Source organism: Vipera berus, assembly GCF_964194415.1.
Source record: "Vipera berus genome assembly, chromosome: 2".
NCBI classification, from domain to species: Eukaryota; Metazoa; Chordata; class Lepidosauria; order Squamata; family Viperidae; genus Vipera; species Vipera berus.
Genome location: NC_138203.1, coordinates 273,184,076 through 273,210,989, shown reverse-complemented (window position 1 = coordinate 273,210,989; position 26,914 = coordinate 273,184,076). Strand labels below are relative to the sequence as shown.

Sequence of the window (26,914 nt, the reverse complement as noted above, 5' to 3'; positions counted from 1 at the left end):
AAAGTCTGCTGAGGTGTTTAGGCCAGTTCCTCTCCCAGGCCCTGAAATGGAGGAGGCCTGGAAACCGTCCACCTGTCCGTAGCTCTCACCTGCTGGCTGATTGCCTGGGACTCCTACTTCTTCCCACATCACAATCACATGAGGTCCTCAGTTAAAGACCCACGGGGTCCTAGAGTTGCAGTGGCCTCGCATGCCTGTGGTCGTGTGATAGCAGTGGAAAATCTGATGCCAATTCCTGTCTCAACCCGCAAATTACCCATATTTCTTCTCCTAGCTCGGGAGAGGCGTGAAAGAGTAATTTCCCCCACTTTGGGGCAGTTGGCATCCTGGCCAGCTTTATAACAGCAGTTTGCTAAATCACGAGAGGCTTTCCTGGCAGAGGATTTCAAGAGATTGTAGCTGAAGAGAGCAATGAGAGGTTGGCAGCCTGGAACTTCAACTCACCCTCTGCTTGCAGCTCTGACTTTGCCACCTGGAGAAAGGGCTGTGCAGGAGAAAGCCAACTGGGCCCTTCTCGGTCTGGATTGAGGTCGGGGCACATCACCAAAACGGCACTGGTTCCAACTCTCATGGACTTTTGGAGGCCTGGGGATAGATGGGGTACAACCATTTTGTTCCTCCTAGACCTCTCATCAGGTTTCATGATATCCTTCTGGACAGGCGTTTGGGACTGAAAATGAGAAGCACCTTATGACGCTGTTTCTACTTCCATCTCCATACTTGGGTCCAGTCAATGTGGGGAGGAAGGGCCGAGTCCTAGGCCCCTGCAGTTTGGGGTGCCCCAGGACTCAAGCCTTTCGCTGCCGCTTTTTTAACATTGACGTGAAATGGCTACCAAAGGCCGTCCATCTTACGATACCAAATTATGTACAGGTAGTCCTAGACTTCATGTAGCCACCTTTCATGAAGTCATGACAGCACTAAAAAAAGTGACTTACAATCATTTCTAACAAGGTCCCCCTGGACTCAGGTTTCCTGCTTTAAAAGATGATGGCTGGGGGAGGGGCTTCGCAGAGATTCTTCTGGTGAGCAAAATTATGTCCTTTCCTAGACCAGGGAGGCCTCCCAAAGTGGATCACTCATGCCTTGGTCCCCTCCCGTTTAGATCACTGCCCTAGGCCACCATGAAACTTCAGCTGGTTCAGAATGCATCGGCGCACACAGTAATGGGAGTCCCTAGATTGCTCATGGAACATCTTTGTGGTGTGAGCTGCACTGGATCCATTTCTTTAAGGTGAAATTGATGATGCTGGTCATCAGCTTTCAAGCTATTTCTTTATTATAGCAATAGCAGTAGCAGTTACACATATCCACCCCCCCCACACACACACAGTGCTTTATAGCACTCTCAGTTTACAGTGTCAGCATATTCTCCCCAACAAACTGGGTCCTCATTTTACAAATCTCGGAAGGATGTAAGGCTGAGTCAACCACGAGCCCCATCAGGATCGAATTCCAGGCTGTGGGCAGAATCAGCCGGCAACACTGCATTCTAAGGAGTGAGCCAACAGGGCACCTGTCTTTATTGTCCCACCTTTATTATTTCTGCATCTATCTGTTCGACCAGGTCAGATAGGGAGGGCAAGCTGCTAGCCCCTTCCCTTAAATCAGGGGTGTCAAACTCAATTCCATTGAGGGCCGCATCAGCATTGCGGTTGCCCTCAGGGGGCCGGGTGGGTATGGCCAGGGTGGGCGTGGCCTACTGGGTGGGCGTGGCTAGAGTGCGTACGGCCTACTGGGTGGGCATGGCCAGCTCTACATCGTTTGCATCAAGGGTGCCTATGGGGGCCTGGGCAGGAGTGGGACAGATCTGAGGGTCTCTGGCAGAAGGAGGGTCTCTGGGCCAGGGCCAAGGCAGTGGGGGCCGTTCCCTCACTGTTTCCAGGATGGCTTCGGGGGCCGCATGAAACCACTTCGTGGGCCGGATCCGGCCCCCGGGCCTTGTGTTTGACATGTCTGCCTTAAATAAACACTCTTCACCCTGAAGTGTGTCAGGCCTTTATCCTTCTAGTCTTCCGTGAAGCAAGGAAGATCTAGCTTTTCCCATAAGCACTGGGATAAGAAGAGGTGCCAGCCCACCAGAAGCCTGAATTGGAACCAGGTTTTTGTTTATATGCATTTGGTTTTAATGGTTTAGTTTATTAATTAGCCCATTGGCCATATCAGAATACAGAGTTCCAAACATGAATAAAACCCTATAAAAACAAATTAAAATGAAACTGGAGTAAAATACAACCATTTGATACATAGATAAGTGAAATAAGATATTATTATATTTCAGTATCACCCCTAAAATCTACCCCAATCAGGCCCACATATGCTGATCTCAGCCAAACCATTTTACTCAAGTACTGTTCCATATTAAAACGTGGTTTTTAAATTCTGGCCGTACCTAAGATATGTTGTATTAATCTGGGGTTCCCAATGGGTACGTAGTAAGGTCAGGAGGCCTGGTTAACTTCTAAATTGAACAAAAGCAAGAATCACCTTTTGGGGATTTCCAGACCATCAAAATCTTGCTTGTATTTGTAGGGCAAGTAAATGTTAAATGTGGGGGGTTTGCATTTTGCCATTTGCAATATATGGGCTTGATTGGTGTCTGTATTAAGGTTTTATTGCTGTAAATGGTGTTGAGTCACCATTAGTGGGGATGCCACATACATTTCCTTAACAAATACATACCCTGCATTTATTATATGTAGAAATAACTCAAGGTGGCAAATATACCTAATACAGATCTAAGCTCGCTTTCACTGGCCCAGCACAACAGTTCACCTTGACTCTGTGAAAGGGAACAACTCTACTGGGCCAGACAAAGGAAGCTCAGATCTCTTCTCTCTTGTTTAATGACATGCTTGACTAAAAAGAATCATGCAAGAAATTAATAATTTCTCAGCTAGGCTTCCAGTAAGAGAGAAGAAACAAAATTCAAGATCAAATTTTTCCTCACATGCCATTTCTTCTGTAATAAGAGGAATTTTCTGCAAAACACTGTCCATAATCTGGGCGTTTGAATGTTTATTCTCCCATGTGTAACTTTACATGATTTAAAAGTTTATACCTACTACTGAAATCTCTCCCACAATCTGGGCACTCATATGGTTTTTCTCCTGTGTGAGTTCTCCTATGTATTACAAGGTCAGCATTCCGGATGAATCTTTTCCCACAATCTGGACACTCATATGGTTTTTCTCCTGTATGAGTTCTCTTGTGTATTACCAGGTCGGAATTCTGGATGAAACTTTTCCCACAATCGAGACACTCATATGGTTTCTCTCCTGTGTGAATCCTCTGGTGTATCACCAACTTGTATTTAAACCTGAAACATTTCCCACAATCTGGACACTTATATGGTTTCTGTCCCGTGTGAATCCTCTGGTGTACCACCAGTTCGGAACTGAAAGTGAAGCCTTTCCCACAATCTGAACACTCACACAGTTTCTTTCCTATGTGAGTCGTCTGATGTTTCACAAGGTCAGATTTGTGATTGAAACCTTTCCCACAATCTGAACACTCATATGGTTTTTCTCCTGTGTGAGTCCTCTGGTGTATCACCAAGTTTGAATTCTGAATAAAACTTTTCCCACAATACGGACACTCGTATGGTTTCTCTCCTGTGTGAGTCCTCTGATGTTTTACCAAGTGGGATTTGTGACTGAAACATTTCCCACAATCTGAACACTCATATGGTTTTTCTCCTGTGTGAGTCCTCTGGTGTATCACCAGGTTTGAATTCTGAATGAAACTTTTCCCACAATACAGACACTCATATGGTTTCTCTCCTGTATGAGTCCTCTGATGTTTTACCAGGTCAGAATTGCAACTGAAACCTTTCCCACAATCTTGGCACTCATACGGTTTCTCTCCCGTGTGTCTCCTCTGGTGTATGACCAGGTAACAATTCTGTCTGAAACCTTTGCCACAATCAGGACACTCATATGGTTTCTCTCCTGTGTGAGTCCTCCGATGTTGCACCAGGAGGGAATGCCAACTGAAACCTTTCCCACAATCTGGACACTCATATGGTTTCTCTTCTGTGTGAGACCTCTTGTGTCTTTCCATATTAGTGTTCATGCTAAAAATTTTCTCACATTGGGTCGTCTAGTAGAGCTTTTCTCCTGTATGGCTCCTTCCATGAATCATAAGGGAGCTATTCGGATTAAAGCTTTTGCCGAACTCCAAACATTTGCATCATTTTTCACCGGGTGGATCGTCTCCTGCAAAATCAGCTGTGATCTGCAACCTCTATTTTTCCCACATTGAGCAGTTGGTGGGGGGTTTTCCAACCCTAATATTCTTGGATTCTTGAGGAGGCCAAAAATGTTTCTGATCTCACTCTTACCTTCCTGAAAGGCTTTAATTAATACTTGCCCATTTTGGCTATCCCAATGACTTCCAGTTATTTCCACTTTTTCTTTCCTTGACTTCTCGTGTAATGTTTCCTTGAGTTGCAAATAGTTTATTTTTTTCCATCTCAAGACTTTGTTCTTGTTATTCTCTCCCTTGTGTCTCCTCTGATGAGCAAGGAGAAGAGTTTTCAAACTTCGTGCAGGAAGTGGAAAAGGATTTGGGTGATAGTTTGTCTTGCATTTTAATGCTGCTTCTCATTCTCTGTTGTGCAGAGCGCTCTTCTTGGCATCCTCTTTATCTGTAAGTTTCATATAATGGGTTAGTTTCATTATTGTTTAACAAATGGGTACAGGACGTGTGAAAGCAGCAAAAAAACAACCTATATTACCATGAAAACATCAAAATTCTAGTTTAACCTGTCAATGCTGCTAACATTGGATGTTTCTGCTCTGACAAATGATGAAAATGCAGCCATTTTCTCAATTCCTTTAACATGCTTTTTCTTACTTTCGAAATTAGGTGCAGCAGAGAGGGGGGGATTGGAATGTAAGCTTAGCTAGCCATAATAATAACAGTGCTGTGGTGGGCTGTGGAGCTGAGGAGAAAGCCTGCACTTCAAGCTAATTGGGGAATGTGATTTATGACAGTTAATTGGGGGTGGAAGTTGTACGTTAAGGAAGAATTCTGCCTCACAAATTCTTTTGATAGGTTTCATCTATCGGAACCATTACATTATTATGATTGACTTGGCGTATAGAAGACCAGCAAAATTCAAGTTAAAATATTGATTCCTTTATAAAATTCACATATATACGCCCACAGAAATAGACACCTAAGAATTTATATATTTCTGCGTCCATATGTTTACGTATATCAATCAGAATAGAGCTGGAAAGGGCCTTGTGGGAATTGTTTTAAGGTTTTATTGGTTTTAGTTGGGGCTATATATAGTTTAATTGCTTCTTAATGTTTGTATCCTATTTGCATTTTATTGTTGTTAGCCGCCCTGAGTCCTTCGAGAGATAGGGCGGCATGTAAGTCCCAATCAATCAATCAATCAATCAATAAAAAATTGTAGCCCAACCCCTTGCTCAAACAGGAGACCCCGTATCATTTCAGACAAGTGGCTGTCCAGTCTCTTCTTTAAAACCTCCAATGAGGAAACCAGGCAAATCTACTTGCTCCCGGCTTCTCCTCCGACCTGCCCTCCACTCACCTTCCAGCTGCTGCTCCGTCCCTGGGAAGAGCACGAGAGCCGCTCTATACATCTCTCTCATCCTCCCGTGGATGACTCGGAACTGGACGTTTCCTCAGCCCTTGTCCTCTCCTCGACATCCTTTCTAGCAATACTCGATGGTTTCCACTCCCTTTGACCTTAGCTGCTCTCCCTCCGGTTGGATGTTGCAATTCAGCCAGCAGCGATGCTGATTAAATTGGAGTTTTCCAGGCGCTGTTGTTGTGTTAGAGCTCCACCTAGTGACGAGAGCCTGAAAATACGTTCATTCTTTCTCCGGCGTTTCTAAGATGTTTTTCATTAAGAGCCGTGTTCCATTTTTAGCCACCACATCGGTCACTTTTCTCCAGGGCGATCTAGCGGCTAGATTCTAGCCCGAGTCTGCCCTTTGGGGTTTCGCATCGTCGCTGCAACTGAGCCAGGAGCTTCACTTGCAGGAACTAAACCAAGGGAAAGCATCCGTGGGGGGAGCACAATGTGCCATCAGGCAACAAGGAAGCCCTTGGGGATCAGTGGAGACTCTTCCAGCCAGTTTTACATCCTAGTTTGTATTGGGTTCTTCCTGCATTTCCCAAGGTATTTTCTCGTTGGGGTGAGGAGGGGTTGTCCTGCTCTCATCACTACAACCCAAAACTTTATGACTGATTTCCTGTGGCTCTCAAGCATCCATGGGAGAAGGAAAGGGGCTATCTGAAATACCAGAGGAATACAGAGATCTTGGTGAAGTTTTCAGCGAGGAGAGAGTGGATGAGCTCCCCGCCCCCCCCCACGGACCCACACATTGTGCCATAGAATTCAAGCCCGGGGCAAAACTCCTGAAGCCCAGATTGTACTCCATGAGCCCAAAGGAGAAGGAGGAAATGGAAAGATTCATAAAGAAAAAGCTAGCAAGGGGATTCATTGAGCCAGCCAAGCATAAAGTGGCCACTCTGGTCCTCTTTAGAGATAAGAAGGACAGCTCTTTACACTTATGCATTGCCTACTGCCTACGGAACACAATCAGTGAAAGCAACCTATACCCCTTACCCCTCATGAAGGACATGTTATCACACCCCTCCAAAGGATTTTTTTTTTACTAAACTAGATCTCAGGCAGGGGTGTCAAACTGAATTTCACTGAGGGCCACATCAGCGTTATGGTTGCCCTCAGGGGGCCGAGTGGGCGTGGCCAGGTGGGCGTGACCAAGTGGGTGTGACCCGGTGGGCGTGGCCAGCTCAATGCTGCTCACTCAGCGCAGCTTACTCGAAATGCCTGGGTCAGGAGAGAACAAGTTGCACCAGCTAATTTGATGTGGGGACATCTCATTGCCCCACAAGCTCTTCACCTCCCCAAACATCTGCAGCCAAGCATGTGCAGAGGATGGAAAGGGCCTTCTTCCCAAGCCCAGGCATGATTGGTAGTTTGTTAGCTCAGATGTAGATAGCCGCCTAGTCTCCAAGCTTGGAGAGAGAGAGAGTGTGTGTGTGTTCCTTCTTCTGCCTTGACAGATCTCTGGAGAGCAAGAGGAGGCAGGGAGCAGCACTTCCCAGTCCTGCATGAGGGAGGCTGGCCCTTCTTGAAAGGGAATCCCCATTTCCACTCATGCGTGGAAAGGATGCTGGCTTGTTGGAGCAGCCTTCCCTCATGCAGCTTCCCTGCCACCTTATGCTCCTCTCCAGAGATATTCCCTCAGCAGCGGCCGGCAAAGTAGCTCGCACGCGAAACAAGCCCGGCAGAGGAGCCGGAGCGGCGAGCAAAGACGCCTGGCCTGGATCCTGCAAGGCCCGGCCGAGACGCGTCCCCAGCAGCGGAGCTGCTCCAGCTCCTCTGCCGGGCTTGTTTTGCATGCGAGCTACTTTACCTGACGCTGCTGGGGGCGCGTCTCGGCCGGGGCCTTGCAGGATCCGGGCCAGGCACCTCTGCTTGCCCTCAGAAGCACCTGGCCCAGAATTGCATGCGAAAGAAGCCTGGCAGAGGAGCCGGAGCGGCTACGCTGCTGGGGGCGCGTCTCGGCCGGGGCCTTGCAAGATCCGGGCCGGGTGCCTCTGCTCGCCCTCAGCAGCGGCCGGCAAAGTAGCTCACACGTGAAAGAAGCCCGGCAGAGGAGCCGGAGCGGCAAGCAGAGGCGCCCGGCCTGGATCCTGCAAGGCCTGGCCGAGATGCGCCCCCAGCAGCGGAGCCGCTCCAGCTCCTCTGCCGGGCTTCTTTCATGCACAGGCTCCTCTGCCGGGCCTGTTTCGTGTGCGAGCTACTTTGCCTGACGCTGCTGGGGGCGCATCTTGGCTGGGGTCCTCCAGGATCCGGGCCGGGTGCCTCTGCTCGCCCTCAGCAGCGCCCAGCAAAGTAGCTCGCACGCGAAACAAGCCAGGCAGAGGAGCCAGAGCAGCTCCGCTGCTGGGGGCGCGTCTCGGCCGGGCCTTGCAGGATCCGGGCCGGGCGCCTCTGCTCGCTGCTCTGGCTCCTCTGCCGGGCTTGTTTTGCGTGCGAGCTACTTTGCCGGGAGCTGCTGAGGGCGAGCAGAGGCGCCTGGCCCAGATCCTGCAAGGCCCAGCCAAGACGCGCCCCCAGCAGTGGAGCCGCTCCGGCTCCTCTGCCGGGCTTCTTTCACACACGGGCTCCTCTGCTGGGCTTGTTTCTCGTGCGAGCTACTTTGCTTGGTGCTGCTGGGGGCGCATTTCGGCCGGGCCTTGCAGTATCCGGGCCGGGCACCTCTGCTCGCTCTCAGCAGCGCCCGGCAAAGTAGCTCGCACGTGAAACAAGCCCGGCAGAGGAGCCGGAGCGGCAAGCAGAGGCGTCCAGCCCGGATCCTGGAAGGCCCCGGCCGAGACGCGCCCCCAGCAGCAGAGCCGCTCCAGCTCCTCTGCTGGGATTCTTTCACGTGCGAGTTACTTTGCCGGGCGCTGCTGAGGGCGAGCAGAGGCGCCTGGCCCGGATCCTGCAAGGCCCAGCCAAGACGTGCCCCCAGCAGTAGAGCCGCTCCGGCTCCTCTGCTGGGCTTCTTTCACACACGGGCTCCTCTGCTGGGCTTGTTTCTTGTGCGAGCTACTTTGCTGGGTGCTGCTGGGGGCGCGTTTCGGCCGGGCCTTGCAGGATCCGGGCCAGGTGCCTCTGCTCGCCCTGAGCAGCGCCCGGCAAAGTAGCTCGCACGCGAAAGAAGCCCGGCAGAGGAGCCCGTGTGTGAAAGATGCCCGGCAGAGAAACCGGAGCGGCTCCGCTGGTGGGGGTGCATCTCAGCCGGGCCTTGCAGGATCCGGGTCGGGCGCCTCTTCTCACTCTCAGCAGCGCCCGGCAAAGAAGCCCGTGTGCGAAAGAAGCCCGGCAGAGGAGCCATCTGTGGCTCTTTCTCCGGCTACCTCAAGTCTGCCTTCCTGCCTGGGCATCTCTCCCCCTCACCAGCTGGGTGTTGCTCGTCCTCCCCCCCCCCCGCGTCCCACCTCACTCCCTCTTACCTCCTACCTCCTCCTCCTCCTCCACTTTTTTTTTTGGAGCTGCAGGAGACTAATGAGATGCAAATGGTACTGGGTTCCACCAGCCCACGTGCACTTGCCTCCTACTGAGCAAGTGCTCAGCTGGGCCAGCGCCAAGGTGGTGGGGGCCGGACCTTTGTAATTTCTGGGAGAGTTGTGTGGGCTGGATTCAATCATGTGGCGGGCCATTTGTGGCCCGCGGGCCTTGTGTTTGACATGTCTGATCTAAGGGAAGCATATTACTGCGTTAGAATTAAGGAAAAGGATGAATGGAAAACTGCATTTAATTGCCCAATGGGGTGCTACCAGTTCAGAGTTTTGCCATTAGGATTACAAGGGGGCCCTGCAGTATTTATGCAATTAATCAACGAGGTACTAAGGGAGCACCTATTTAAGGGGGTCCTGGTTTATCTAGAAAACATCCTCATCTTCACTGAAACAAAAGAGGAACATGTCAACCTAGTCAGAACGGTTTTAAAGAAACTGCGAGTTGCTCATCTATATGCCAAATTCTCGACATGTGAATTCCACCAGGAAAGAACAGACTACCTGAGTTATCACATATCCCCACAGGGCATTGAAATGGACCCAGAGAAGATTAGAGCAGTATTAGAATGGGCACTACCTCGCACAAGAAAGCAACTGCAGTGTTTCCTGGGCTTCGCAAACTTTTACCGCCAATTCATCCCCTCATTTGCCCATATAGCAATACCCCTCACAAACTTATTAAAAATGAAGGGAGTATCCTCAGTAAAGCCTAGTCAGCCACTAAAATGGACAATGGAATGCCAAGCGGCGTTTGAGAGATTAAAGAGACTCTTTTCTGCAGAACCTATTCTGAAACACCCAGACATGGATAAGGCCTTTATAATACATGCAGATGCAAGTGATGTAGCAGTGGGATGAAGGGATATTGCAACCCTGCACATATACATCCAAGAAACTGACCAAAACGGAACAGCGCTGGCCTGTGTGGGAGAAAGAGGCTACGGGATACGTTGGTCATTACTTACGTGGTGTCAGTTCCTCGAAGGGAATAAAATCCCTTTTCAGGTGTGGACAGACCACAAAAATCTGGAAGCATTGAAAACACCAGGAAACTCAACCCCAAGCAAGCCTGCTGGTCCCAACATTTTCACCAATTCTGCTTTACACTCAAGCATTTGCCGGGAAGAAAAATTCCCCAATATAACAGCACACGAGCCACCGATTCTAAACAACTTATAGCAGAATCACAACTGGCAGCACCAGTAACTACCAGAGCCCAAGCTAAATTAAAACCGCAGTTGGATAGCCAAACTGGAATTGAATTCCGGAAAACTTTCGAAACGGATGAATGGTTGCAGAAAAATAAACACGTGTGCACAATGAAGGACGGACTATCTTGGGTGGGGGAAAAGTTATATATACCAACCACCCAGAGGATCACATTCATGCAGCTTTGCTATGACACCAAATCAGCAGGGCATTTTAGATTTGTAAAAAACATTACACTTAGTTAAAAGGCAATTTTGGTGGCCATCCATGAAAAAGGACATAGAAAGTTACGTGGCCAGCTGCCCGACTTGCAATACTGCAAAGAGGTTGCAAGGGAAATCACCCAGACTGTTACAAACAGTGGCAAATCCCTCAGCCCCCTGAAGGGAAATAGCCATGGATTTTATAGTGGAATTACCAGAAAGCAATGGGAATACTGTAATCTGGACAGTCACAGACTTGTTTTCCAAACAGGTGCACTTCATCCCTTGCCAAAAGATTCCCACGGCAAAAGGCTTAGCGAAACTTTTCATGCAGCATATTTACAGATTGCATGGGGCACCACAACACATCATATCTGATAGGGGAGTGCAATTTACGTCAGCATTTTAGAAGGAATTTTTTATCCCTTTGAGGGACCACTCAGGGACTGACATCCAGTCATCATCCTCAGGGAAATGGTCAAGCTGAAAAATCTAAGTGCTTGAGCAATATTTAAGATGCTTTACTAATTTCCAGCAAACAAATTGGACGGACCTACTAGCTTTCGCAGAAGTTGCCTATAATAATGCAGTCCACTCCAGCACAGGTTACACTCTTTTTCAAATAGCTACCGGTCAAAGTTTCAACCCCATGCCAGAACTAACCTCAAACGAACCGGTAATCCCATCACTGAAAGAATGGATAGAACAATTACAAAACACCTGGCCAATAGTTAGAAAAGCCTAGACGAAGCTAGGCAAGCATATAAAGCACAAGCAGATAAAAAAAGAATTGAACCCACACCATTCATTATAGGTGAAATGGTATATTTGTCTACAAAATACCTAAAACCCTTACAACCCTGTAAAAAACCTGGACCAAAATATATAGGACCTTTTCCAATTAAAAGAATCATAAACCCAGTAACAGTAGAATTAGAATTACCCAAAAATCGTAGACAAATACACCCAATTTTTTACTGCAGTTTGCTGAAAAGAGAACAACAGTCACCATTACAGCCAAAAATTCCCACTACCACCTCCAATCATGGTGGAAGGAGAACAACACTTCAAAATAAAAGAAATCCTAGCCTAGACTCTAGAAGGTACCATGGGACAACTCAATAGTAGCATGGAAACACCTCCCCTCCTCACAAAACGAGTGGGTCCATAAACGTCATGTAAAAGCCCTGAAGCTATTAAAGAAGTTTCATTCAGAGTATCCTAACAAGCCAGACTAACTTTTATACCTGTTTTGTTTTCTTTACAGATGGATCTATCTTATTTTTAAGCGGAGCAGGATGTCAGAAAACAGTTATATTTCATTTCTATCCATTCTGATTTAAAAACCAATCCTTACTATCTCCTGGATTCTGTCACACTAAAAAAGGGGAGGGGGTATGCATGGGGGTTTTACTACTTTCACTTCCTGTATACAATACAAAGTAACCTTTTGTTGATTCACTTCAGGGTTTCTAACCATAACAATGTAGCCATCCGCCTTTCATCCTATGACTCTCCGAAGCTCTTCTCTTTACCGACAGTGAGGGAAAAGGGGAGGGGGAAAGATGCAACACTTGGAATCTGGGCAATAAGAGGATTGAATGATCGTGCCGATGGAGCCGGACTGATGTTATTTTTCCTGAAGTAATACCTAGAAATCTGCCACTTTGAATCGCCTGGAAAAACTGTGGGTGGGGGGGCTGCTTGGGAACACTTTAAAACATTTAATGGTGGGGGGGATCCCCCAGATCCTGTCTAGCATCCCTTCAGTCAATTTCTCTTAATAAAAATTCCTGTTGGAAGAAACCGCTTCCAAGAGTTCTGTTTTTCTTAAGATGCAGATTGAAGTGGGTCTTTACATATATACAATGTATTTTCTTCACAGGCTAATATGTCTTCCTACAGTTCTGTAAAAACAATAGGCCTTTTTCCCCAAAAAATTAATATACTTTTCAAAGAAATCTTTGAAAACATTTTAAAAAGAACGGTAGTATGCATGTGCACACAAAGGCGTTTCTCTCTTTTTTTTAATTAGAAGTTTAATATATTCAAAACATACCAATACAAAATCATCAATAAACATGAAATTGAAAAAAAATCATACAGTATATGCCTCCTCCTTCTTTCTATCAAGTGATTCTTATACTTGACAGTAATTGTTAGTGTTTGGAAATTGTGTCTCCTTGGCTGACTAGAAGAAAACCCTTCTTAACAATGAATCCTGGCCTGATTCCTCAGAGAAACTCAGGCCAACATTTTCCTCCCAGATGGCTCACATCTGTGCAAAAGAACAGGGAGATTCTCTGGATGGTCTTGCTGGAGCAGAGAGAGAAGATAAAAGAGACACTGAACTTTATAGGAAACGATTGGAGACAGCTAGATAAATAGAGGAGGGAGAGAGAGGAGGGAGGGAGGGAGAAGAGGTAGCTATGGATATTAGGATTTGAGAAATGTAGAGTTTAGGAATAGAGAAAGGAGATATACCATCCTAATCAAGGCAGTTTGAGCAGAGGAAAATGCTGATGCGGCCCTCAATAAAATTGAGTTTGACACCCCTGGTGTAGAGGTTAAGGCCTCAGCCTAAGAAATGAGTGGGAATCTTAGGCAGAAAGTCTGCTGGAGTCTTTAGGCCCGATCCTCCCCCAGGCCCTGAAAGGGAGGAGGCGTGAAAACCATCCACCTGTCCATAGCTCTCAACTGCTAGCTTGCTTGACTGGAACTCCTACCTCTTCCCACACCACAATTTCATGAGGTCCTCACTTAATGACCCACGGGTCTTAAGAGTTGCAAAAGCAACTGGAACTGCCAAGATTGCCCTCACTAAGCAATGTGGACACCTGGGCTGCTTTTTACTATCAACAGCAGTTTGCTATGCAGAAGAAAATCATGAGAGATTTTCCTGGCAGAGGATTTCAAGGCATTTCCACAGATTAAGATCTTTTCTAAGTGCGGCAAAAGAGGGCAATGAAAGGATGGCAGCCAGGAGCTAGCAAGTGAGCCTTTTCTGTTGCAGACCCTGCCCTATGAGACACTTTTCCCCCTGAAGTGTGGCAGGCCTTTATCCTCCTGGTTTTCCGTAAAGCAAAGAATATATAGCTTTCCTACTAAGCACTGGGATAAGAAGAGGCGCCAGCACATCAGAAGCTTGAACTGAAACCAGGTTTTTGTTATATATGCATTTGGTTTTAATAATTATTTTAGTTTATTGATTAGTCCATAGGCCACGGGTCGGCAACCCGCGGCTCCGGAGCCCCCTGCGGCTCTTTGAGCCATCTCCTGCGGCTCCCAGCCGCCCGGTGCACGCACACCTCTTCGACCGGGCAGTGGTGCACGTGCACCTCTCCAAATGGAGAGTGGCACCGCCCGTTTGGAGAGGTGCGCGCGCACCTCTCCGAATGGGCGGAGGTGTGTGCGCACCTCCCCAAACCTTTGGAGAGGTGCGCGCGTACCTCCGTGCGAACGGGCAGCGGCGCCGCTTCTTGGGAAAGCTGCCGTGGCCCATCTGCAAAGCTGCTGCCTCCGCTCCCTTCCTTCGCCCGGCCTGCTTTTCCAACCTCACTTCCCTCCCTGCCAAAGCTCCTCCTTTTCTACTCAAACCAATTTTTGGGGTTCCTCGGCTTACACCGCTTGGCGAGACCCCAAACGTCCCTTTCTCGCTGCTCCTCCCTCCCTGCCCGCAGAGGCTCTTGCCCTCCCCTGGCTCGTTCAACGGGGGGCGGAATAGGTCGGGTACCCCTTTCCCCCCAAGTACGACACGTGTAAATCTCAAAACGACCCCGGCAAGCTTCGCGCAAAGCCGCCAGGCAGACCCGTGAGCTGGGGCTCAGAGCCAGCAGCTGAAGGGGAAGAAAAAGACGGCGCCGTCTGAGGAGTCTCTTCTTCGGCTATCTTGCTCTGCCCGTCTCCCGCTTGAAAGAACCTCCTCAGCGGATTGGTGCGGTGAAGAGGCCGGGCTTACTTCGGTGGGCCTTTCATTCCTGTACAAGGGGGAAGGGGAACTCTCTGTGCTTTTGTGTGTGCGTGTGTGTGTATGTAAAGCACGAGAGAGGGAGGAAGAGGGGGGGAAAGAGGAAGGAGAAGCGGGATACTGGTTGGGTGGGGGAGCGGCAAAAGCGGGGGGGGGGAGAGAGAAACGGCTCCGCCTTTGGTTCCCCCTCCTAAAGCACAGGAGCGCTAAAGAAAGTTTGGAGTTGGGTAAGGAAGCGCAAAATTCAGGAAGGAAAGCGGGGCGGCGGGCGAACGGGAGAACCGGGAGCATTGGGGGGGTGGAGGGGAGCGATTACTGTCTCGGTACTAAAACGAGGGCCGGCCACTCCGCTGGGGTGAGCGTGCCTGTCCTGCTCCCTTTCTCTTCCAAGCGGCGCTGCTCAGCGGAGACGGCGACGACGACCTCGGAGTCAGAGCCTAGGAATGCTAAGAATGCCCGCGGCTCCCACTTTTTTTATGTGTGATGGAACCGGTTCCCAGTGGCTCTTTTCCTTTTTCAGGTTGCCGACCCCTGCCATAGGCCATATCAGGATACAGAATTTCAAACATCAATTATTAATAAAACCCTATAAAAACAAATTAAAATAAAATTGGAGTAAAATACAACAATTTGATACATAGATAAGTGAAATAAGACAGAATTATATTCCAGTATCATCCCTAAGTAGGGACGCGGTGGCTCAGTGGGTTAGGACGCTGAGCTTGCTGATCAGATGGTCGGCAGTTTGGCGAGTCGAATCCCGAGTGCCACTTAACAGAGTGAGCGCCTGTTACTTGTCCCAGCTTCTGGCAACCTAGCAGTTCGAAAGCACGTAAAAATACAAGTAGAAAAATAGGAACCACTACGGTGGGAAGGTAACAGCATTCCGTGCGCCTTTGGCATCTAGTCTAATCATGCAGGCCACATCACCACGGAGATGTCCTCGGACAAGCGCTGGCTCTTCGGCTTTGAAAATGAGATGGGCACCAGCCCCTAGAGTCTGAAACAACTAGCACACATGTGCGGGGGAACCTTTACCTTTATCATCCCTAAAATCTACCCCAATCAGTCCCAGATATGCTGATCTCAGCCAAACCATTTTACTCAAGTACTCTGCCATATTAAACGTGCCTTTCAAATTCTGGCCGCACATATGATATGTTGTATTAATATGGGGTTCCCAATGGGTAGTTAGTAAGGCCAGGAGGCCTAGTTAACTTCTAAATTGAACAAAACCAAGAATCACCTTTTGGGGACTCCCAGACAATCAAAAGGCCACCAATGTTGCTAGAGGTGCCGTGTATTTATAGGGCAAGTAAATGTTAACTGTGGGGGCTTTGCATTTTCTATTTGCAATGTATGGGGTCTATTGGTTTCTGTATTCAGGTTTTATTTCTGTAAATCTTGTGGAGTCACTATGAGTTGGGGTGCCACATACATTTCCTTAACAACAACACATACCCTGCATTTATTATATGTAGAAATAACTCAAGGTGGCAAACATAGTAATACAGATCTAAGCTCGCTTTCACTGGCCCAGCACAACACTTCACCTTGAGTCCGTGAAAGGGAACAACTGCACTGGGCCAAACAAAGGAAGCTCGGATCTCTTCTCTCAGGTTTAATTATACCCGCTGGACTAAAAACAATCATGCAAGAAATTAATAATTTATTAGCTAGGCTTCCAGTAAGAGAAAAGAAGTAAAATTCAAGAACAAATTTTTCATGTGGAATTTCTTCTGTAGTAAGAGGAATTTGCTGCAAAACATTGTCCATAATCTGGTCTTTTGAATGGTTACTCTCCTATGTGTAACTTTACATGATTTATAAGTCTATACCTACTACTGAAATCTCTGCCACAATCTGGACACTCATATGGTTTTTCTCCTGTATGAGTTCTCTTGTGTATTACCAGGTTGGAATTCTGGATGAAACTTTTCCCACAATCCAGACACTCATATGGTTTCTCTCCTGTGTGAATCCTCTGGTGTATCACCAACTTGTATTTAAACCTGAAGCATTTCCCACAAACCGGACACTTATATGGTTTTTCTCCCGTGTGAATCCTCTGATGTATCACCAAGTGTGAATTCTGAATGAAACTTTTCCTACAATACGGACACTCATATGGTTTCTCTCCTGTGTGAGTCCTCTGATGTTTTACCAAGTGGGATTTGTGATTGAAACCTTTCCCACAATCTGAACACTCATATGGTTTTTCTCCTGTGTGAGTCCTCTGGTGTATCACCAAGTTTGAATTCTGAATGAAACTTTTCCCACAATACGGACACTCATATGGTTTCTCTCCTGTGTGAGTCCTCTGATGTTTTACCAAGTGGGATTTGTGACTGAAACCTTTTCCACAATCTGAACACTCATATGGTTTTTCTCCTGTGTGAGTCCTCTGGTGTATCACCAGGTTTGAATTCTGAATGAAACTTTTCCCACAATACAGACACTCATATGGTTTCTCTCCTGTATGAGTCTTCTGATGTTTTACCAGGTCAGAATTGCAACTGAAACCTTTCCCACAATCTTGGCACTCATACGGTTTCTCTCCCGTGTGTCTCCTCTGGTGTATGACCAGGTAACAATTCTGTCTGAAACCTTTGCCACAATCAGGACACTCATATGGTTTCTCTCCCGTGTGAGTCCTCCGATGTTGCACCAGGAGGGAATGCCAACTGAAACCTTTCCCACAATCTGGACACTCATATGGTTTCTCTTCTGTGTGAGACCTCTTGTGTCTTTCCATATTAGTGTTCATGCTAAATTTTTTCTCACATTGGGTCGTCTAATAGAGCTTTTCTCCTGTATGGCTCCTTCCATGAATCATAAGGGAGCTATTCGGATTAAAGCTTTTGCCGAACTCCAAACATTTGCATCATTTTTCACCGGGTGGATCGTCTTCTGCAATATCAGCTGTGATCTGCAACCTCTATTTTTCCCACAATAAGCAGTTTGTGGGGGGTTTTCCAACCCTAATATTCTTGGATTCTTGAGGAGGCCAAAAATGTTTTTGATCTCACTCTTACCTTCCTGAAAGGCTTTAATTAATACTTGCCCATTTTGGCTATCCCAATGACTTCCAGTTATTTCCACTTTTTCTTTATTTGGATATTATCTCTCTTGACTTCTTGTGTAATGTTTCCTTGAGTTGCAAATAGTTTATTTTTTCCATCTCAAGACTTTGTTCTTGTTATTCTCTCCCTTGTGTCTCCTCTGATGAGCAAGGAGAAGAGTTTTCAAACTTCGTGCAGGAAGTGGAAAAGGATTTGGGTGATAGTTTGTCTTGCATTTTAATGTTGCTTCTCATTCTCTGTTGTGCAGAGCGCTCTTCCTGGCATCCTCTTTATCTGTAAGATTCATATAATGAGTTAGTTTCATTATTGTTTAACAAATGGGTACAGAACGTGTGAAAGCAGCAAAAAAACAAGCTATATTTTACCATGAAAACATCAAAATTCTAGTTTAACCTGTCAATGCTGCTAACATTGGATGTTTCTGCTCTGACAAATGATGAAAATGCAGCCATTTTGTCGGGCCTCGGGAGCCCGACACTCGAGGGGGGGTCCCTCCACCTCCCCAGCACTCCCCGCCTGCCGCCCGCTGGACCTGCCTGCCTCCCCGGCGGACTGCGAGGCTCCTGAGACCGTGCCGGACGGGACCGGCTCTGTAGCGGCCCGGGAGGCTCCGGGGGCCGCCCCGCCGCCCCGGACGTCCTCCTCCACCGCCGCACAACAGCTGGTTTCGTCTGGCGGCGCGTTGGCGGTCCGGAAGGCTCGGGAGGCCGCGCCGCCGCCCCGGACGTCCTCCTCCACCGCCGCACAACAGCTGGTTTCGTCTGGCGGCGCGTTGGCGGTCCGGAAGGCTCGGGAGGCCGCGCCGTCGCTTCGGTCGTCCTCCTCCCCCGCCGCACAACAGCTGACTTTGCCTGGCGGCGCGTCGGCGGCTCGGAAGGCTCGGGAGGCCGCGGCGTCGCTTCGGTCGTCCTCCTCCCCCGCCGCACAACAGCTGTCTTTGCCTGGCGGCGCGTCGGCAGCCCGGAAGGCTCGGGAGGCCGCGCCGCCGCCCCGGACGTCTTCTTCCGCAGAGCTGACCGGCGGAGGCTCGGGCCCACTCACGGCGGCCTGGGAGGGTTCAGGGCTTACGGCTGATAGCAGGACCGCTGTTTCGGGAGCTATGAATGACCACGGGGAGTTTCGGAGTTGGGCACGGCAGGGAGGTGGTGAGGGGGTAGAGCACGGTGGCGGCCACGCACGGGAGGAGGCTTACCTGGTTGGGCGATGGGCAAAGGGACCTGTGGGGGAGGGGTGGGGAAGTTATAGAGAATGGGAGGGCGTGGGCGTGTTTGGGTGGAGTATGGGTGGGGGTTTTGGGTGTGTATATAATAGCGTTGGCTGCAGATAGCGGCCAACGCTGGCTTTGTTTCTTGTTGCGGCTGTTGCCTTGAAGAAATAAAGTGCTTGCAGATCGCAGCGGAAGTCTCTCGTTCCTGTGTTCGGCACTCTGCCCTGCTTGCTGCAGGACGAGTTTTGACAGAAAGCCAGCGTTGCCCCATAGCATTGGGGCCTTTCTGCCTTTCTGCTGTGTTCCGCTTTGAGTGCCATGGCAGAGGGCTTGCAAGGAGCCGCCTTGGAGACTGGTTTGGAGGAGGCCGGCGTGGCCGGGGCGGAGGCACCACCACCCGAGGAGGGGGAAGTGGAGGACGCCCCGCCGGCTGTGCGGCCTAAGGTGCGGGGAGCACCACCAGCAGACCCCGCGGTGGAGTCCCAGGGTGCTAGCAGCCAGACCCTGGGAGGAGAGTGGTGGATGAGCTCGGTCCTGGGCCGCACAGGACACGAGCAAGGGCGAACGGGCCGGCCCAGTGGGGCTCCACTGGGTTGGAGGGAGCGCCGGCTGACCGATGACGACGGCGAGGAATGGAGCTACTCAACCGCCCCGGGTAGCCAGACTATGGACGTGCTACGGGATAGGTTCGGAGAGGTCGGGGCACGTGACAGCAGTACCTGGGCGGCCATGGGCCCTGAAGGAGATACAGGCCAGTGGTCTCTTGGGGGGGCACCCAGTCAGCCAGCAACGTCTCGTTTCCGACTGGCTAGCCCGAAATTCAAGGTGCCCGGGGAGGGTGGTGTTCGGCCCTCACCCACACAGGCACAAGGGGGGCGAGAAGCGTGGCCGACACCTGTCCGGGCCTCTGGTCGTCCGGCACCCAGACCGGCGGGGGTGTCCCAGGCCCAAGCCCCTTCGTCTGTTGGGCATTGGGGCCCGGGAGTGGTATGGGGGCCCCCACCGCTCACCGCAACCTACGATGGCCACCCCGACCGCCTGGCTATGTTCCTGGGTCAGGTGATTAACCATCTAGACGGGTATGCCCAGGCCTACACATCACAGTGGGCGATGGTGGTGGCGGTCACCGCATGCCTTCAGGGAGAAGCCGCGATCTGGGCAGCGGATCTTTACAGTGACCACGCCCGTGAACTCGGCGACGTTGGGCTGTTCCTGGATGCCCTACGCGTCCGGTTCGAAGATGTTTCCCGTATGCACCGTGCGGAAGCCGAGGTCCTAACCATCAGGCAGCGAGGACGGCCAGCGGAGGAGTACGTGCACGAGTTCCGCAGGGTTGCGGGCAGGCTGCGCTCGTGGCCCGAGCGCTTGCTGGTACATCACTTTCGGGCTGGCCTTGATGGAGCTCTCCGGCGGGCATGTGTGGTGCGGGGGGTCCCGGCACGGCTTCAGGACTGGTTCAGGGTGGCGGTGGAGCTAGATATTGGTTTGCAGGAAACCCGGGGCAGGCCTGAAGCGGGCCTTGGAGCATGGAGGGTCGCGGGAGAGCCGAAAACCGAGGGCCGGAAGCCCGGGCCGGTGGTGTCACAACCCGCCCCCCTACCGGCGCCCCGTCCAACGTTTCGCTGCTTCCGGTGTGACCAACCGGGCCACCGGGCAGTGGACTGCCCGTTACCACCGCCCCGGCCGGGGCCCAACCCTCCGGTGGCGCGGGTCCCAACTCCCAGGAGAACCGCAGAGCGTTCCAGAACGGTGTACCAGGTGACCGACAAGACACCCCGAACGTCAACCCCGCTGCGCCCAGAGGGGCCGGCGGATGGGCGGACCGATACATCCGACGGGTCTGAAGACCATGAGTACGAGGAGGACCCGATGGTAAGTGCTCCAGTGTGCCCCTTTGTGTTGCCTGTGACGTTGACAAGTCCACAAACAGGCGAATGGAGGGAATGTAAAGCATTGATCGATACAGGTAGCACGCGCTGCCTTATCAGCCTGGAAACGGCAAGGGAGGCCGGCATCCCCCTTCAGCGGCTCCCCAAACCCCTCCGGTTCCAGCAGGTGGACGGGTCCCTTCTGGGCGGGGCTCCCATCACGCATGTGACGGTACCGGTGAGGATGGAGTTAGGTACACACTGGGAGACCCTACGATTTGTCGTGGTGCCGTCCATGACGGAGGCGGTCATCCTGGGACTCACATGGTTGGACAGATGGGGTCCCACGGTCTGGTGGGAGGGGGGGTGCCGACATCTCCGTTTAGGGACGGGCCCCCAGCCCCCTGCAAAGCATACCTTCATGGGTCCGGAGGGGGCCGGTGGGCCTGAGAGGGCCGCGGGGGTGGGAGCTGGGCGTGAGATACAGGTGCCACGGGAGTACGGCGATCTAGCAGACGTCTTTGACGAGAAAGAGTGTGATGCTCTGCCGCCCCACCGCCCCACGGACTGTGCCATAGAACTGGAACCAGGGGCGAAACTGCCGAAACCCCGAATGTACGCAATGGCACCCCGGGAGATGCAGGAGCTTCGACAATACATAGATAAGAACCTGCGGAGGGGGTTCATCCAGCCTGCCCGGTCCAAGATGGCGGCCCCTGTCCTATTCAGGGAGAAGAAGGACGGGACCCTTAGACTGTGCGTGGATTACCGGGGGGTTAACGCGGTATGTGTGGAGCACCTGTACCCCCTCCCCCTGGTGAAGGACCTCCTGGCCCATTTGGCTACGGGCCGGGTGTTTACCAAATTAGACCTCAGGGAGGCGTACTACCGTGTCCGGATCAAGGCTGGCGACGAATGGAAGACGGCTTTCAATTGCCCGTTGGGGAGCTTTCAGTTCAGGGTAATGCCGTTTGGTCTGCAGGGAGCCCCCGCGGTTTTCATGCAATTGATTAACCAAGTCCTGCATGAACATTTGTACCGGGGGGTCCTGGTCTACCTTGATGACATCCTCATATACACGTCAACGCTGGAAGAGCACGTCGCCCTGGTTCGGTGTGTACTAACCAAACTGAGGGACGCCCAATTATATGTGAAACTCTCTAAATGTGAGTTTCACAAGTCCCGGCTGGACTATTTGGGATATCGGGTGTCTTCAAATGGGGTGGAGATGGACCCAGGGAAGGTGGAAGCCATCCAACAATGGCAGGCCCCACGAACCCGAAAACAGTTGCAGAGTTTCCTGGGTTTCGCTAATTTTTACCGCCAGTTTGTCCCAAGTTTTGCTTCCATCGCCTTGCCACTCACAGATCTGCTGCGGACAAAGCACTCAGCAACACCGCCGCGGCCAGGGCAGAGGCTGGCATGGACTACTGCGTGCCAGCAGGCTTTTGAGATGCTCAAGGCACAATTTGCCAAGGAGCCCGTCCTACAACACCCGGATCCTGACCTGCCCTACGTAGTGCAGGCCGATGCGAGTGACGTGGCTGTTGGAGCAGTCCTTCTGCAGCGGCATGCAACGGGGGAGCTACGGCCCTGCGCTTTTGCTTCCAAGAAACTGACCACCGCGGAGAGGGCTTGGGCTATATGGGAGAAAGAGGCTTTCGCGGTCCGCTGGGCCTTGGGGACGTGGAGACATCTGCTTGAAGGGGCTAGCCAAGAGTTCGAGGTATGGACGGATCATAAAAATCTGGAAGCCTTACAAACGCCTCGCCGACTGTCCCCCAAGCACGTGCGGTGGGCCCAGTACTTCCGGCGCTTCCGGTTCCGGCTCAAGTATGTGCCGGGAGGTAGGAACTTCCAGGCAGACGCCTTGTCCCGGCTACCTCAATATGATTGCCAGAAAGAGGAGGTGGTGCAAGCACTGGTACCGCCACCCCGCCCGGTGGACGGGGCGGAGCACAAGGCCAACGCTATAACAGACAACTTCCTGCAGGCCTGCGAGGGGGCACTGGCAACTGATGAGTGGATGCAGGCGCACCCCGATATTCTCACAGTGCGGGATGGCGTAGCTTGGCACGGGGCCAGACTGTATGTGCCTGCGGCGGTACGGGATCGAGCGCTCTATCAGTGCCATGACGCCAGGCAGGCAGGCCATTACGGATTCGTAAAAACCCTACATTTGGCTCGCCGCCAGTTCTGGTGGCCAACCATGAGGCGAGACATCGAGAGCTATGTGCGGAGATGCCGCGTTTGTGCAACCACCAAGCCCTCCACCAACAAACCGGCAGGCCTTCTGCAACAGGTGGCGGACCCCATACGGCCTTGGCAGGACATTGCCATGGACTTTGTGGTCGAACTACCGGAAAGCAAGGGGTACAACGTTTTGTGGACGGTGGTAGACTTATTTTCGAAACAGGCCCATTTTATCCCCTGCAAGGGGTTGCCTTCGGCCCGCCGGTTGGCCTGGCTGTTTGTCCAACACATTTACCGTCTCCACGGGGTGCCACGACGTATTATCTCGGACCGAGGGGTGCAGTTCACGGCCCGGTTCTGGAAGGACTTTGTACGTTACATCGGAGCGACACAGGGCCTGAGCTCGGCGTACCACCCAAGAACAAATGGGGCTGCGGAACGTGCAAATGCGGCAGTGGAGCGGTACCTGCGTTGCTACGTTTCATATCAGCAGTCTGAATGGGTGGATCTGCTAACCTTTGCGGAAGTAGCCTACAACAACGCGGTGCATAGCAGCACTGGGTTCTCCCCCTTTAAAGTAGTCTCAGGTTACGAATTCGTCCCGAACGCAGGTTGTGAACAGGGTGCCCCAGCATCCTGCACACCTGGGGAGTGGATGCACCAGTTGGAGGAAGTGTGGGGGATGGCAAAGAAGGCGTTAGAGCGGGCTACAGAGACATACAAAGAGCAGGCAGACAGAAAAAGACGACCATTTGCACTCCCTAAAGTAGGTGATCTTGTATACCTCTCCACGAAGTACCTGCGGCTGCAGGTGCCCTGTAAGAAGTTAGGGCCCAAGTATCTCGGGCCGTTCCGGGTTATACAGGTGGTAAACCCTGTCACCGTCAGACTGCGGCTACCTCCCCTCCTTGGGAAGATACACCCCGTCTTCCACAGTAGCCTGCTGAAGCCTGCTACAACTGCCTCTGTGGCAGTGGGGGAGGGCGGCCCAGGGCCTGTACACGGCGACCACTATGAGGTACAGGAGATCCTGGACTCCCGAAAACGGAGGGGACGAGTGCAATACTTGGTGCTCTGGAAGGGATACCCCATGGAGGAGGCCACCTGGGTGCGGGATGGGGATGTGTGCGCACCACGCCTTCTCCGCGCATTCCACCGAAAACATCCAGGGAAGCCGAGAGGGACCCAGGGGGAGACTGCAGGTCACATAACGGAGCACTCACCTCTCTCTTCTTGCATTCCAGGTGGGCCCCTGGTAGAGGGGGCAGCATGTCGGGCCTCGGGAGCCCGACACTCGAGGGGGGGTCCCTCCACCTCCCCAGCACTCCCTGCCTGCCGCCCGCTGGACCTGCCTGCCTCCCCGGCGGACTGCGAGGCTCCTGAGACCGTGCCGGACGGGACCGGCTCTGTAGCGGCCCGGGAGGCTCCGGGGGCGCGCCGCCGCCCCGGACGTCCTCCTCCACCGCCGCACAACAGCTGGTTTCGTCTGGCGGCGCGTTGGCGGTCCGGAAGGCTCGGGAGGCCGCGCCGTCGCTTCGGTCGTCCTCCTCCCCCGCCGCACAACAGCTGACTTTGCCTGGCGGCGCGTCGGCGGCTCGGAAGGCTCGGGAGGCCGCGCCGTCGCTTCGGTCGTCCTCCTCCCCCGCCGCACAACAGCTGTCTTTGCCTGGCGGCGCGTCGGCAGCCCGGAAGGCTCGGGAGGCCGCCCCGCCGCCCCGGACGTCTTCTTCCGCACAGCTGACCGGCGGAGGCTCGGGCCCACTCACGGCGGCCTGGGAGGGTTCAGGGCTTACGGCTGATAGCAGGACCGCTGTTTCGGGAGCTATGAATGACCACGGGGAGTTTCAGAGTTGGGCACGGCAGGGAGGTGGTGAGGGGGTGGAGCATGGTGGCGGCCATGCACGGGAGGAGGCTTACCTGGTTGGGCGATGGGCAAAGGGACCTGTGGGGGAGGGGTGGGGAAGTTATAGAGAATGGGAGGGCGTGGGCGTGTTTGGGTGGAGTATGGGTGGGGGTTTTGGGTGTGTATATAATAGCGTTGGCTGCAGATAGCGGCCAACGCTGGCTTTGTTTCTTGTTGCGGCTGTTGCCTTGAAGAAATAAAGTGCTTGCAGATCGCAGCGGAAGTCTCTCGTTCCTGTGTTCGGCACTCTGCCCTGCTTGCTGCAGGACGAGTTTTGACACATTTTCTCAATTCCTTTAACATGCTTTTTCTTACTTTCGAAATTAGGTGCAGCAGAGAGGGGGGGATTGGAATGTAAGCTTTGCTAGCCATAATAATAACAGCGCTGTGGTGGGCTGTGGAGCTGAGGAGAAAGCCTGCACTTCAAGATAATTGGGGAATGTGATTTATGACAGTTAATTGGGGGTGGGAGTTGTACGTTAAGGAAGAATTCTGCCTCACAAATTCTTTTGATAGGTTTCATCTATCGGAACCATTACATTATTATGATTGACTTGGCGTATAGAAGACCAGCAAAATTCAAGTTAAAATATTGATTCCTTTATAAAATTCACACGCCCACAGAAATAGACACCTAAGAATTTATATATTTCTGCATCCATATATGTACGTATATCAATCAGAATAGAGCTGGAAAGGGCCTTGTGGGAATTGTATTAACGTTTTATTGGTTTTAGTTGGGGCTATATATAGTTTAATTTCTTCTCAATATTTGTATCCTATTTGCATTTTATTGTTGTTAGCCGCCCTGAGTCCTTCGAGAGATAGGGTGGCATATAAGTCCCAATAAATAAATAAATAATAAATTGTTACCCAACCCCCTGCTTAGGCAGGAGACCCCATATCATTTCAGACAAGTGGCTGTCCAGTCTCTTCTTTAAAACCTCCAATGATGAAGCACCCACAACTTGTAGAGGGAAACTGTTCCACTGGTAAATTGTTGTCACTGTTAGGAAACTGGAACATTGGAATGACATCAACTCCCAGCAGAAAATTGCAGGCAGAAGTTTTAATCATGCAGCATAAGTGCATGATTAATACTTTGGAAACGGAAGGAATATGTAGCAGCAGCAGCCGACTTCTTTCATTCTCGTTGCTTGCTCTGATTTTACGCCGTTTAGGAAACCAGGAAATCTACTTGCTCCTGGCTTCTCCTCCTCCGACCTGCCCTCCACTCACCTTCCAGCTGCTGCTTCGTCCCTGGGAAGAGCAGGAGAGCCGCTGCACATCTCTGCATCCTCCCGTGGATGACTCGGAACAGGACGTTCCTCAGCCCTTGTCCTCTCCTCGACATCCTTTCTAGCAATACTCGATGGTTTCCACTCCCTTTGACCTTAGCTGCTTTCCTCTGGTTGGATGTCGCAACTCAGCCAGCAGCGATGCTGATTAAATTGGAGTTTTCCAGGCGCTGTTGTTGTGTTAGAGCTCCACCTAGTGACGAGAGCCTGAAAATACGCTCATTCTTTCTCCGGCGTTTCTAAGATGTTTTTAATTAAGAGCCGTGTTCCATTTTTAGCCACCAAATCGGTCACTTTTCTACAGGATGATCTAGCCCGAGTCTGCCCTTTGGGGGTCTCGCATCGTCGCTGCAACTGAGCCAGGAGCTTCACTTGCAGGAACTAAACCAAGGGAAAGTATCCGTGGGGGGAACACAATGTGCCATCAGGCAACAAGGAAGCCCTTGGGGATCAGTGGAGACTCTTCCAGCCAGTTCTACATCCTAAGTGAAATAAGACAGAATTATATTCCAGTATGGGACTAAAACGTTTCATCTAGCATTTGAATAAGTACTGATGTGATATTTAAATTGCTTGTAGTTATTTTATAAGAGTTAAAGTGTGATAGATTTAATATTTTATTGTTTGCATAAGGTAGACTATGATTGTTTGTATTTTTATACCCTGTATTGAGCTCTGGGAAGTCGGGGAGGGGGGAGGGGGAGGAGAGGGAGGTGTTGGGGAGGGTTGGGGAGAGGGGAGGGGGTGAGGAGGGGTTTTGTCTTTTTAAAAAAAATGTATTGTATAACTTTTCAATAGAAAAAGAATTATATTCCAGTATCATCCCTAAGTAGGGACGCGGTGGCTCAGTGGGTTAGGACGCTGAGCTTGTTGATCAGATGGTCGGCAGTTTGGCGAGTCGAATC

The 26,914-nt window shown here is 51.1% G+C and overlaps 3 protein-coding genes across 4 annotated transcripts in view; all 3 read right to left on the bottom strand.

The window, feature by feature from the left end:
- LOC308663295 (uncharacterized protein) overlaps positions 1-5,716 on the bottom strand; it is a 42,075-nt gene extending 36,359 nt beyond the window's left edge. The window contains exon 1 of the mRNA XM_081319606.1: positions 5,567-5,716. The gene's annotated coding sequence lies outside the window, so the exon portion shown is untranslated. The remainder of the gene's footprint in view (positions 1-5,566) is intronic.
- Positions 1-26,914, bottom strand: part of LOC308663293 (uncharacterized protein) — a 166,223-nt gene that overhangs the window by 59,749 nt on the left and 79,560 nt on the right. The window lies entirely within an intron of this gene.
- LOC308663300 (uncharacterized protein) lies at positions 1,849-26,338 on the bottom strand. Its single transcript, XM_081319613.1, has 2 exons — positions 25,951-26,338; positions 1,849-4,648 (listed from the first exon to the last, which is right to left on the bottom strand). Exon 2 carries the CDS (start codon positions 4,072-4,074, stop codon positions 3,019-3,021), a length of 1,056 nt encoding a protein of 351 aa, XP_081175739.1. The 5' UTR covers positions 4,075-4,648; positions 25,951-26,338; the 3' UTR covers positions 1,849-3,018.

Bases quoted from the DNA above. Each gene is read 5' to 3' on its own strand.
- LOC308663300 (XM_081319613.1), bottom strand. From the start codon at position 4,074: ATGAACACTAATATGGAAAGACACAAGAGGTCTCACACAGAAGAGAAA.